This window comes from Erpetoichthys calabaricus, chromosome 13, assembly GCF_900747795.2.
Source record: "Erpetoichthys calabaricus chromosome 13, fErpCal1.3, whole genome shotgun sequence".
NCBI classification, from domain to species: domain Eukaryota; kingdom Metazoa; phylum Chordata; class Cladistia; order Polypteriformes; family Polypteridae; genus Erpetoichthys; species Erpetoichthys calabaricus.
Genome location: NC_041406.2, coordinates 129,641,876 through 129,656,601, shown reverse-complemented (window position 1 = coordinate 129,656,601; position 14,726 = coordinate 129,641,876). Strand labels below are relative to the sequence as shown.

The following is a 14,726-nucleotide window of genomic DNA, read 5'->3' as shown; positions in this document are numbered from 1 at the left end:
TTATTGCACGTGGCTCCTTCAAACAATTGCGATTGGATTTTTGTATTGCATATCTTTCGTCACATGTCAACATTGGAGTCGCAGATGGTTCGGTTTTTCGTGCGCCACCCGATATTTGGGGTTTTTGTATTTAGCTAATCTATTTTTAAATTATGATCCAGTGTTCTCTTGGAAGTATCAGTGTTTTGTGCAAAATAAGTGGATAATCAGAAAGGATATAATTAAGCATTGATGCTTCTCAAGCTTTATTTCAGAAAAAAAGTAGTGCATGGTTGCTGCCAAGATCCCCATTCCCTTTATTGAAATTGTACTCGCTGCTGGCAGGTTCCCCTCCTAATCTTGCATCACAGCTCCAGTTAATTCAAAACTCTGCTGCAAGAGTTTATTATTCTATTAATAGTTTATTATACTATTAATAACACTGGTCTACAAAAAAATATTTTTTGTTTGCTTCTGGGAACTTCAGAGCATCTCTTAAGTTTTTTTACAATTATTTTCTTACTAGTCATTTAGCCCGTTACAATAACGGGCGCTAGAACAGTAGTGCATAAACATTAGTAGGAACAGTCTATATTAACCCCTTAACCCCCCTCTGCCGGATATATCTGGCATCGTAGCTTTATTGCGGACGCCTTACTGCCGGAATTATCCGGCACATTTGCCTGTGGTTATGTGAATGCCTGGCGCGTAGTATAACTGACAGTTTGGCGTGGGTATTATTACTATGTTGTATTTCGACAACTCTGAGCTTGTATTGGCCGCTCACGTGATGTTATTCGAAAGTGAAAGCTGTGAATATGGCAAAATGTAAACTGACTTCAAGTGAGGTTTTGCAGGCGATTTTGGACAATAATTCTGATCATGATCGTAGCAGTTCTGAAGAAGATTTTAGCGACAATGATGATCAGCAACGTGCGCTGCATGATACTGTGAATGACGACGCATCGGATGATGGCGATGAGTGGGTGTATCCCCAGCATCTCAACTGGACTGCTGCCCGTTATCTGAGCCAGATATGAAAGATCCAAACCGTGACCGCTTGTTCAAGCTACGTCCTTTGATTGACCATTTATTTGAAACATTTCAGCAGGTATTTCAGCAGGTAAATACTGCTTGAATAAATGTAAAGTAAAAAAACGAAAATTGTTCAGATTTCTCCTGGCATGGGGAATATTTAGGGAGTTGGCGGTTAAAAGGTTAAATGGCAAGGGGCTTTGACCTCATTCTTTTTGTTGGTCGCATTTTTCTCTCTTTCAGCCTCTCTTTTGTTGATGTTTACTTGCTGAGCTGACCGATGTTCGTGGGCTGCCGCCGTGTATTGTGTGTCTTTAATTTTCTGTAACATTAATACTGTCTTGTATGGCTCTATTCAATAAGGGCGCGCATAAAAAGGGTGACCTCAATTGAGCGCGGCGAATAAAGGCGTTCGTAGATAATTTAGTTCAAATGGCTCTGGAATATGTGAATAGCAACAAAGGTGCAGATTTTTATTTACGCGCGCCTTTATTCGCTGCGCCCAATTGAGGTCACCCTTTTGAGGCTCGCCTTATTGTGCACGCCCTTATTGAAGAATACCGTCTTGTACGTCTGCTGGCTTGTACTTCCGTAATATACCTTTAATTTTATCTGGCGGTAATACAGGCGTGCGCATCGGTAATATGCCTTTAATCTCCTCTGACAGTAATACTGGCTTGTATGGGGCTGTAATATGCGTCACTGTATTGTGTACCTTTAATTTCCTCTCGCAGTAATACTGGTTTATATTTCCGTAAAACGCCTCTAACTTTCTCTGACAGTAATATCGTGCATCGCACCGTGCCCTGCGCATGCGCACTTCATCAGAAGACACCCACACACGGACACCTGGACGCACATAGGGATTTTATATATATAGATATGAAATCAGAATTAAGCTAGCACATCAGGTTTTTGATATACACCTCATTGACATTTTGACACTTTTGAATATCAATGTAATATATCAGCACAATATCTGGAGTTTGGACTATGTCCCACCAAAATTATTTTGATGCGTTTATTCTGAAAACAAACCAGAAGATACCAGAGACACGTTAAAGCATATTTATGTCAATTTACCTCAATATAAAAGTGAGATCAGCGTGTCAAAAAATGTTCCTTAATTTTGGCTTCACTTCTCTCGAGACCAAACTTATTTCTTAAATGCTGAAATGCATCACCTTTACTGTCCAGTCACCCTAGTTGTCCAAGACCTGGAACATCATAAGTAAACAATGGGACGTGCTGGACGAAAACAGTTTCAGATTTGGAGTCAGCAAGTGAAATTTGTTAAAGTACAGATGAAAGAATCCCAGTAGCAAAATGCTTGTTGACCAGTGTAACCTACAAAAGGTTTAAATGGCATTGCACCAGACTACATCAGTGACCTTCTAAATCACTATGCTCCCGTTTGCCTACTAAGGTCCTCTGATTCTGGTAATCTGTTGTGCCTCACACAAACTGCACTCTATGGGTGACAGGGCCTTCAGCTCCATAGCACCCAGACTTTGAAATGACATCCTGAAATTAATTAGATCAGCTGACTCAATTCATTCTTTTAAAAACCAACAACTTAAAAACTCATCTATTTAGGAAGGCTTTTTAACTTAACATTCTGCCCTTTCTTTCAGTTTACCTCTCTGTCCAGGTGCTCAGGATAATTTGTGTGTTATATCACAAATTAGGTTTTTCTTTTAGTATTTGAATTTAGTATTTTACTCTGTTTTATTGTCCTTTATTCTATTTAATGCTTTGTTATCTGTTTCATTGTTCTATTCAGGAAAACATTTGTATCCAATGTTACATATACCCTGCTGTTTTTTTCTAAGACTCTGAAGCACCTTGAGCATGGGAAAGGCACAATATAAATAAAATGTATTTACTATTATGATTATGTGGGAATAGCATCAACCCTGGTAGCCACTCTAGCATGCTTAAATGAGCAAAGAGTAATGAAATCCATGGAATGGTTAATCCAGGAATTTTGGGTGCTACATGTGTGAAAGGAGATAATACCTCTCCTGGTTTATTTGATTAATATGGAATTAGTTTTTAAATTAAACTTAAATTTCCATTTTTTGCTTTTCATATTTATATTTAAAACACAAAAAAACACTAGTTAATATCTTCTCCACAGTTACCAATAGCAGCTATTTGTTTCCCCTTAGCAGTACTGCATGAAAGAAACTGCTTTCATTCAGTATATTAATACACTCATTTGAATTCTACTCCATAGTTCACTAAACATGCTTTTCAATTATTAAATTTATATAAAATTAGTAACAAGCGATCCTAAATTGGCCCTAGTGTGTGCTTGGTGTGTGGGTGTGTTTGTGTGTGTCCTGCGGTGGGTTGGCACCCTGCCCAGGATTGGTTCCTGCCTTGTGCCCTGTGTTGGCTGGGATTGGCTCCAGCAGACCCCCCCGTGACCCTGTGCTCGGATTCAGCGGGTTGGAAAATGGATGGATGGATGGTAACAAGCTCCACAAGAGCACAACCAAAGTCAAAATTACAATACATTCTGCCCTAAATACCAGATCACTAAGATTTCTAAGTTTATAGCTAGTATTGGCTTAATTCCTAATTCATCAAAGAAGAATATGCCTTGTATGCGTAAATCTCACTCTCAATAAGAAGTGTGTCAGATCTAAAAGTAGCACAATTAGCTTTCATTTTCAGACCTCTCTAAAATGTCCCAATATAAATAAACCTCCCTTTAAGGAGGTGGAGGAGCGCATGTATGTAATAAATCATTCAAGATTAAGCAAGAATGGCATTTCACATACAATCAACTATAATAAATTCTACGGCCTGCATATATTGTACACAGAGAGCAACATAAAGAAACAGGACTTTTAACCAATTAAAGACTATGACAATGTAAGATCGAATCATTGCATCATTAGTGGTTTAACAGTCATTTTCCAGGTTTAAACAGTGTGGCAAGGGGACCATTTGCAATGAGAACCATTCTTCTTAAGTAACCCATCCACACTTCCTCAAGAGTCTATTCTCTTCCACCGTCACCCATGCACCACTTCATTCAATCATCCTGTGCAGTGCCTTTTATTAGGCATGCCCAAACCTGCTTCAGCCCGTTTCTTTGCAACAACAAAAACCTTCTACTAAACTTCACATTTATCTTCCTGTCACTCCACAACACAAATCCATCTGATCAATTCCATTTGTATTCTTTCCAGCTTACCTGTATTTTCCATATCCAACTCCCATACACTATACTACACGTACCAGACCTTTCATAACCACCCCCCTCCCCTACCCCCCAATATCATCTCCTGGAATTTCTTCCATGTAGTTGTCACCCAAAGTAACAATATCCCCCCTCTTTTTCCAGAACAATTCCACTGCTGGTGCTAAATTTACACTTCCTACATCAGTATCCTGCTCAAATAAAGCTTGCACATGCCACCTACAGACACACAATTCTGTTTTATGCAGCCACTTCAGAGAAACCCAGGCCAGTATATAGATTGTTCAAACACCTATACTGCATACATTGCACATCCATGCACTGATCTTTCATATAAACAGCTTGGTCTTCATTGTATTCACTTCAAGGTCTTTTGTTTTCAATCTCTTTGAAGGAGAACAGTTTCCAGTTTGTGTTTGGTCTTCTGCTACATCATCCAGTTACTGAATGTAAAATTATGCAAATGGCAATTAGTCCACACCTACAAACACCTGATTAAAACTTTGATACTAGCAGAACATCTGTGAAATACTTTATAGGCTTGGGTTTCACACAGAAGGAGGACTTCTCTTGCATAAAAGCGATCTGAAGCCTAAGATTGCAGAGGCAGTCCCCAGATTACATACAAGATAGGGACTGTAGGTTTGTACTTAAGTAGAATTTGCATGCAAATCGGAACAGATACATTATTTTAATAAATGCTATTGTTGACCGACTGTAACGAAGTGCTCTGCCAATGAATGATGGAGTTTCACCTCTCTCTGACCTTATTATTTCTACTTTATTTTCAATGGTGATGGTTTTTCTCTACTGTATCACCAGCACTTGCATCAGAATTGTGTTTCAGAGACATTCTTAAAGGGTGAAGACAAAAGGTTAAGATGAGCTCTTCTGCATAGCACTGTACATGCTATCACAGCTTGAAGGCACCAGTCATCAACACGTCCGATGTACTGACAAGAGACAACCTCCTGCTATGTGCGTAACAGTACAAGTAGGCTTGCTATTGAGAATGAATGGCGGTGGTGAGGGGCGGTTCATCACCAGCCCACCTCACAGTCACCTCCACTAAAGTATGCTGTAGAACGAACACGTTGCGGCCAAAGGCGAGTAGTGAATTGCAGAACCCCAATTCAACAGGCAGCCATCCGAGGCACACTACAATGCTACCCCCGCTGCCCCACAACCGGGTTACCGCTTGCAGCATTACCAGCAGTGTGTGCTGGGCGGGAAGTGAAACGCCCCCCTCTGCTCCATCCAGCCTGCGTCCAGTCAGGAGCAGTAGCTGCGGCAGCATAGTGGTTGGGCAGCGAACCATTGACCTGCACAGGAGCGATAGCCGTGGCCCCAGTGACTATGGACCACGGGTCACCGCTTGCCAGCGGGAGCCGCCCGAGGGACACTACACTGCGCGAGCAGCGAAAATCGCCCCCCCTCCAGCCAGCGCTTGCAGCATCCCCAGGCCGAACATGACAGAGCGGCTGTTACTGAGGTGCAAGCATCGCAGCTGCGTCCTCGTTCGTAAGTCGGATGTCCGTAACCTGGGGACTACCTGTATTTAAGTGCTGCATTTATTTTGTACTACATATTTTCATCTATTTGTCATAACTAAGGATTGGTTTCATTTATTATTGGAACTATTTATTTTTTTTTTTTTTATATATAAAGAAAATATAAAAACCACAAGATCTGTACTGTTTGTATATTTCGTAGAGTATGAGAAAACGCTCAATTTAAAGACTTGGCAATGGCTGCCGCAGTTATTGAAATGCAATATGAACAACCTTCCATCCATCATCCAATCTGCTATATCCTAACTTATAAGATCTAAAATAATGGCTGAGTTTCTTAAAAGTATTTGTAACATCCTACAATGGCAGCACTTTGGAGTTCTACAACTAAACACTGATATTAATAATTGCTTTAAAAGAAAAAAAAAAAAAAAAAAACCTTGCATCTTGTGATCGGAGCATTTTATGGATTGCTAAAATGCAGGGGAGCAAGGCCATTCACAACTTTATAAAAACGCTATTTCTAAACTTAACTAGAAGCCAAATGTACAGATTTGGAATGGGAGTTATAAAGTTTGCAACTTCAGCTTTTTAACAACCGGCGACAGATCCAACATGTGTTTGTTAATAACCAGCTTAGTATAAGGAAAATGAAGATTTAGCGAGAAAAAAATAAATGCTCCCCTCCTCGAACCGCTACCTTATCGTGGTGGAGGAGTTTGCATATCCCAGTGATCCTAGGAACTCTTGTCTGGGGCTTTATGCCCCTGGTAGGGCCACCCAAGGCAAACTGGTCCAAGATGAGAGATGAGACAAACAGCGGTTCAACAAAAACCTCCTATGAAGAAGAAAAAATTTGGACGGCATTTTTCCTCTCCCGGATTCGGGTCACCGGGGCCCCCCTCTGGAGCCAGGCCTGGAGGTGGGGTCAAAGGCGAGCAACTGGTGGCTAGGCTCAACCCGAAGAGGGAACATGGGCCCCCCTTCCCATGGGCTCACCACCTATGGGAGGGGCCAAGGAGGTCAGGTTCAGTGTGAGTTGGGTGGTGGTCGAAGGCGGGGACCTTGGCGGTCCGATCCTCGGCTACAGAAACTGGCTCTTGGGACGTTGAATGTCACCTCTCTGAAGGGGAAGGAGCCTGGGCTAGTGCACAAGGTCGAGAGGCTCCAGCTAGATATAATCGGGCTCACCTAGACGCACAGTTTGGACTCTGGAACCAATCTCCTTGAGAGGGGCTGGAGTCTCTACCACTCTGGAGTTGCCCCCAGTGAGAGGCGCCAAGTGGGTGTGGGCATACTAATTGCCCCCCCCCCCCCCCAACTTGGAGCCTGTTCATTGGGGTTTACCCCAGTGGACGAGAGGGTAGCCTCCATCCGCCTTCGGGTGGGGTGGACGGGTACAAACTTGTTTGTGCGTATGCGCCGAACAGCAGTTTGGAGTACCCACCCTTTTTGGAGTCCCTGGAGGAGGTGCTAGAGGGCATACCTTCTGGGGACTCCCTCGTACTGCTGGGAGACTTCAATGCTCACGTGGGCAATGACAGTGAGACCTGGAAGGGCATCATTTGAGAGGAATGGGCCCAACCCCCCCCCCGATCTGAACCCGAGGGGCATTTCGTTATTGGACTTCTGTGCTCGTCACGGATTGTCCATAACGAACACCATGTTCAAGCATAGGGGTGTTCATATGTGCACTTGGCACCAGGACACCCTAGGCCTCAGTTCAATGATCGACTTTGTGGTTGTGTCGTCAGACTTGCAGCCACATGTCTTGGACACTCGGGTGAAGAGAGGGGCGGAGCGGTCAACTGAGCTGTCAACTGGTGAGTTGGCTTCGATGGCGGGGGAGAATGCCAGTCAGGCCTGGTAGGCCCAAATGTGTTGCGAGGGTCTGCTGGGAACGTCTGGCAGAGTCCCCTGTCAAAAGTAGCTTCAACTCCTACCTCCTTCAACCACGTCCCGAGGGAGGTGAGGGGCATCGAGTCCAAATGGGCCATGTTCTGTGCCTCTATTGTTGAGGCGGCTGACCGAAGCTGTGGCAATAAGGTGGTCGGTGCCTGTCGTGGCGGCAATCCCCTAACCCAGGGGTAGGCAACGTCAGTCCTGGAGAGCTGCAGTGGTTGCAGGTTTTTGTTCCAACCCAGTTTCTTAATGAGCAATCAATTATTGCTGATGAAACACTTATTGCTTAAGTGATAGTTTGATGCTTCATTTTAGTGGTCTCGCTTGTTAAGTCTCCCCGCCCTTAATTGCTTTTTTCAATCTTAAACAGCTGCATTCAGTGTGTTAATGGCTCCTTATTTAGTAATAAGATGTAAAAGACAAAGCAGCCAGAAGTTCTCCATCTAGCTGCTAGATGGAGAACTTCTGGCTGCTTTGTCTTTTACATCTTATTACTGAATAAGGAGCCATTAACACACTGAATGCAGCTGTTTAAGATTGAAATAAGCAATTAAGGGCGGGGAGACTTAACAAGCGAGACCACTAAAATGAAGCATCAAACTATCACTTAAGCAATAAGTGTTTCATCAGCAATAATTGATTGCTCATTAAGAAACTGGGTTGGAACAAAAACCTGCAACCACTGCGGCTCTCCAGGACTGACATTGCCTACCCCTGACCTAACCCGTTGGTGGACACCGGCAGTGAGAGATGGCGTCAAGCTGAAGGAGTCCTACAGGACCCTTTTGTCCTGTGGGACTCTGGAGGCGGCTAATAGGTACCGGCAGGCCAAGCGGAATGCAGCTTCGGTGGTTGCGGAGGCAAAAACTCGGGCGTGGGAGGAGTTTGGGGAGACCATGGAGAACAACTTTCAGATGGCTTCGAGGAGATTCTGGTCCACCATCCGGTGTCTCAGGAGGGGGAAGCAGTGCAGTGTCAACAATGTATATGGTGGGGATGGCGCGCTGCTGATCTCGACTCGGGACGTTGTGGGTCGGTGTGGGGAGTACTTCGAAGATCTCCTCAATCCCACTAACATGCCTTCCAATGAGGAAGCAGAGCCTGGGGACTTGGATGTGGGCTCCCCCATCTCTGGGACGGAGGTCATCGAGGTGGTCAAAAAACTCCTTGGTGGCAGGGCCCCGGGGGTGGATGAGATATGCCCGGAGTTCCTCAAGGCTCTGTATGTTGGACTGTCTTGGTTGACACACCTCTGCAACATTGCATGGACATCGGGGCAATGCCTCTGGAATGGCAGACCGAGGTGGTGGTCCCCCTCTTTAAGAAGGGAGACCGGAGGGTGTGTTCCAACTACAGAGGGATCACACTTCTCAGCCTCCCTGGAAAAGTCTATTCGGGGGTCCTGGAGAGGAGGGTCCATCAGATAGTCGAACCTTGGATTCAGGAGGAACAGTGTGGTTTTCATCCTGGTCGCGGAACAGTGGACCAGCTCTATACCCTTAGCAGGGTCCTGGAGGGTGCATGGGAGTTTGCCCAACCAGTCTACAGGTGTTTTGTGGACTTGGAAAAGGTGTTCGACCGTGTTGCTCGGGGAATCCTGCAGGAGGTGCTCCGGCAGTATGGGGTACCGGATCCCCTGATAAGGGCCGTTGGGTCCCTGTACAACCGGTGTCACAGCTTGGTCCGCATTGTTGGCAGTAAGCCGAACCAGTTTCCAGTGAGAGTTGGACTCTGCCAGGGCTGCCCTTTGTCACCGATTCTGTTCATAACTTTTATGGACAGAATTTCTAGGCGCAGCCAGGGCATTGAGGGGGTCCGGTTTGGTGGACTCAGGATTGGGCCACTGCTTTTTGCAGTAGATGTTGTCCTGTTTGCTTCATCGGGCCGTGATCTTCAGCTCTCTCTGGATCGGTTCGCAGCGGAGTGTGAAGTAGCTGGGATGGGAATCAGCACCTCCAAATCTGAGACCATGGTCAACAGCCAGAAAAGGGTGGAGTGCCCTCTCAGGGTTGGGGGTGAGATCCTGCCCCAAGTGGAGGAGTTCAAGTATCTCAGGGTCTTGTTCACAAGTGAGGGAAGAATGGAGGGGGAGATCGACAGGCGGATCGGTGCGGCGTCCGCAGTGACGCAGGCTCTGCATCGGTCTGTCGTGGTGAAAAGGGAGCTGAGCCGCAAGGCAAAGCTCTCAATTTACCAGTCAATCTACGTTCCTATCCTCACCAATGGTCATGAGCTATGGGTAGTGACTGACAGAATGAGATTGAATACAAGCGGCTGAAATGAGTTTCCTCCGCAGGGTGTCTGGGCTTTCCCTTAAAGATAGGGTGAGAAGCTCAGTCATCAGAGGGGCTCAGAGTAGAACCACTGCTCCTCCGCATCGAGAGGAGTCAGTTGAGGTGGCTCGGACATCTGATCAGGATGCCTCCTGGACGCCCCCCTGGTGAGGTGTTCCGGGCACGTCTAACCGGGAGGAGGCCCCGGGGAAGACCCAGGACACGCTGGAGGGACTATGTCTCCCGGCTGGCCTGGGAACGCCTCGGGATTCCCCCGGAAGAGCTAGAAGTGGCTGGGGGAGAGGGAAGTCTGGGCATATCTGCTCAAGCTGCTGCCCCCGCGACCCGATCTCAGATAAGCGGAAGAGGATGGATGGATGGAAGTTTTAAGGTAGCTAATGTAAAGTTATGTTAACAGACTACAATGCCCATTTCTTATTCACAAAGGAAATACTTTCACATACCGTATTACAAAAAAAAAGCAGGGAACTAAAAAAAAAAAAAAAAAAAAAAAAAAAAAAAAAAAAAAAAAAATGTTCCATTTCATTTAATAAAGCATTAAATCTTCATTAAGTGAGGATTTCTCAGGAACACAGTATCACGATTATAAGCTGCAAAGCAGCTCTTACATCAGGCTGTAACCAGACTCTTCAATTGAAAGCTATTGATATAAACTGATAATTACTGGGAAACTATTCACCAATACATAAGCAGGCATCAAATCTATTCAAAACCTTCTGCTAGTCTGTTTCTACACATTTCATCATACTGTAAAATATTAGGAAACTTGATGCACAATATTTTAGCCATATTAAAAAAACAATTTGGCATACTGCCATATTTCACTTTCTAGATAATGTTGCACTGTCAGCCATTACTTCATTACTTAACTAAATTGTAAAATTTTACTATAAAAAGCTTTAAGTAATCAATTTAGTCTAAGAAAAAAATATTATAAAAACAAAGTGCCAACAAGTGATACAATATAAGAACATCTGCCTAAATAAAATATTAACGGTGAAATTGTTAACTCTTAATTACAGGACCTTGGGGTACAAAAGCCAATCTGGGCAGCATTGGGCACAACATATAAACCAAAGACAATGCTACATCATCATAAAGGCCAGTCAAAAACACAAAGTCCAAACTCAAAGATACTCATACCAGACCAACTTGGAGCAATCTATAAACCTAATATGGAATCCATATAAATACACAGAACTACACAAACATGAAATTTTAATATCACAAGTATATAATTTCATATAATTCAAAGACTTACCACTTAATCGGCGCAATGGTTTTGCTGGCTGAAGTGCTTTATATATTCTTCTTTTAGGACCTTCCATTGCTCTGCTGGAACAAGTACTTCATATTAGTTTAAGTATTTAGGCCAATCCTGGGTCAAACTGAAAAAACAAACACCCGCCTCCATTATTTTTGAATAGAAGCCCAGATTCTGAAATTATTTCTACAGTACCCCAGGTTGTACCAAACAAACGAAGTAGATATTTGTAAAGTGCATATATAATAATTTAAGTGCAACATTTGTGAAATTTAATGTTTATTTTAGTTCCATTAAAATGCTAAAGCCAACATAAAACGAATGATTAAAAGTATATCATCTATAACTTAGACTAAAATGTATGCTCCATGATTAGGTATTTAGTTAAATAATTTAAGGCTAAATATAAACCAAAGAAGCAAATAGCCCTCTTTCTAGATTAACTATACATGGAAATAAAAAGTGCTTTGAAAAAAAAAATAAAAATAAAAAAAAACAACTTTAAAAGCAATATTTGAGATAGAGATACATACATATACACATACATATATATACATACATACACACATACATATATACCTGTACACATACATACATATACACATACACACATTTAAAACTACTATACCCGATTACATAACATTCTGAACCCCACTAAACTCAATTCAGGGTCACAGGGAGCCCTACTATGACAACACAAGACACAACAAAGGCCCAGTCTCCCACACAACCAACCTAATGTGCAAGTCTTTAGTTACTCCAATTTCCTTACAAATTACCAAAGAAAAACTCAAACATCTGATCTTTGGGATTGAACAAATGATGCTGGATTTGTGATGCAGCAATTTCAAATATTGCATCACCATATTAAGCTGCATGTGACAAACACATTAACTTCATGTTTACTATTTCTACGAATGTCGAGGCTAAACATAAGTTGATGCATGCATGCATGCATCTATCTTATTACTGGTGGAATGAGAGGATGCTTTTAGTAAAAAGATTAAGATACATGTATTAGAAAATGTAAACTTAATTTCCTCAATAAAATCAAAAGATACAGCAGTAAATCAGAGTAATATGCTGAGCTGTCTAAATATCTCAATGAATCAATTGAATGAAGCGAATTAATGAGGCATGAATTCCGAGTGATTCGGGTTCCCTTATTGTTTTCTTTTAACTACTTAGTGTGTTAGCTCTTCTTCACTGTATATAATTGAACCAGTAAATGCTGCTGGAGATGGATTTTATTTTTAGTTTGTTTAATAGATTAAGCAATTTTTTGGCATATTTGTTGAGATTATTAAACTTGTTTAAACTGATGGCACTGTACACATGTATAAATATTCATGTAGTACAGAGGTTCCCAAACTTTTTTGCCCCGTAGACCACTTACCAATTTTTTTGTTTTTCATAGACCCCCTGCCTGACTAATATTGAATTTTCCTAAACTTATTAACTTCAAATGTGTTTTTGGCAACTGACACAGTGCTGCTTACTTTCATAGGGTTTTTTGTAGAGTGGACAATTGTAAAAAAAAGAAAAACGTGCAATTTTTATTCATACCTTTATTGAAAAGACACAAAATGCAAGTAAATATTTGGATTTGGAACGAAACAAATCAGAACCTAGTAAAATTCTTACATGTTGTGTCCGCTCACGTGGACCACCATTTACATCTCGTGCACCCCCAATTTTTTTTCTCACTGACATAGACCCCCTGCAAGTCAAAATCGACCCCTGGGGGTCCGTATAGACCACTTTGGGAAGCAGTGATGTAGTAGAACCAAATGAAAAAAAAACATTAAAAAATTCTAACTTTGTTCAGAACCTATAACTTCCACTAAAACAATAGATTTGGTTGTTTTCCGCGGGAAACTTTTACTACAAAAACGAATGGAAACAGAACAACACTGATAGTGGAAAAACGACTTTTTCCTTATTGTTTAATAGGTTTCCAAAGTTTAAATTTTCAGCAACAGAGCATGAAGAATTCATCATAGCAATGCTTTTCCAAATTATTAAAAAACACCAACCACTTTCGAGAACTTACTGTGACAGCATGTAACCATTGAAGAGTTCCACCATTTACCGATCCACCCAATCTCAAACACTTATTCCAAATTAACGCCAATCGTGATTGTACTTGTTTGATTAAGACCACTCGGGCTCGCTTTCTTCGCTGCCGTTTCAGAAATAAGGAAACTTTTCGGTTGCCTTGTTAAAAACAGACAATGCTGCAATCCTCATTTTCACATTTTTGTTTATTTTAATTCTCATGCTTGTCAACAATTTTATGCTTTTTAGTTACTATATGGTTTTATTATCCATAAATCAATTAACCTCGAATGGCAAATAAGAGAAAACATCCAATTAGCTTGGCACCATACCCACCTGAAAGTCTAATCAATAAACAGTTACTTTTAATATATATAATTTTTTTAATATAAAGTGGAGTTTAAAAACTACTTAAATCCTATTCGCCTAGAAAGATAAAATGGATAATGAATATAATTTGTCAGAGCGGACTATCCAATGAAATTGTATTTTCCTACAACAAAAGTAAGTTTTCCGGTCGATTCTGAAGCCTATCCATCACCAAAAGTAGACAAGTAAACAAATTGCCGCGTTCACCTTAAACGTTAAAAGTAAAATGTCCTTTGATGCAAACGAAATATAGAAATGTCTAACAAATAATTAAGAAATAAAAGGGAGACATCATTCGAAAACATGTCAGCATTGCAAAAAGTCTGACAATCCTGTCCCAAACGCTGATGCAGCTAATGACATTCTTCAGTGATGACAGGACACATACCACTTCCAAAAAAGTACGCGTACGAATGAAAATAAACCCACACAGTACGCTCAAGTACAACCACCAGTACCTGGAGAAGAAGCCACTACCTGTTAAAAACACAGGGGAGAAGGAGAAGCAGCAGCGCCGCCGCTCGCAGGTACTCGTAGCCTCGGGCCGTGGTCTGCAGAACCACGCCCCACGCACAGAGCCGCCCTTCCGCTTTGCGCCAAGGTAAGCTTCCGTTTGTCCTCTCCGGTAGGTCAATCTTATAGAGCAAGGGTTCCTAAACTTTTTTCAGCCGCAGACCCCTTTACCAAAAACTTTTAAAACCGTCGACCCCCTAATTACATGCAATGGTTTTTCATATCCGCACTTGCTTTGATATGTTCGATAAGACAATGAACAGACATGTTTGTGCTACATGTATTTTCATGCATTCTTACGTGTGACTCTTTTAATGACACATTTTACCGTTTCGTTCGCAAATTTGGTATGTAATGTGTTTTTTTTAAATGATTTTACTTCTTAATTAGGTACCTATTGGAATCATAGATATTTTGAAGTAACAAACAAATAGCAGTAGTAAGGGGGTCTATTTTTGCTGTCGTTGACCCCCAAATTTTTTCATTGAAACTATCGACCCCTAGAAAGTTCAAATCGACCCCAGGGGGTCAATATCGACCACTTTGGGAACCCTTGTTATAGAGTGTCTAATCGGAACCATTGGCAG

General features: G+C 42.1%; 1 protein-coding gene across 1 annotated transcript in view; it reads right to left on the bottom strand.

The window, feature by feature from the left end:
• The window catches only part of gra (granulito), a 66,845-nt gene extending 52,587 nt beyond the window's left edge, over nucleotides 1–14,258 (bottom strand). Inside the window, exons 1-2 of the mRNA XM_051935517.1 lie at nucleotides 14,085–14,258; nucleotides 11,197–11,267 (exon numbers count right to left, since the gene is read on the bottom strand). Of these exons, the coding sequence (XP_051791477.1) occupies nucleotides 11,197–11,263 (67 nt within the window). The 5' untranslated portion in view covers nucleotides 11,264–11,267; nucleotides 14,085–14,258. The remainder of the gene's footprint in view (nucleotides 1–11,196; nucleotides 11,268–14,084) is intronic.
• Between the last annotated feature and the right edge of the window lie 468 nt (nucleotides 14,259–14,726).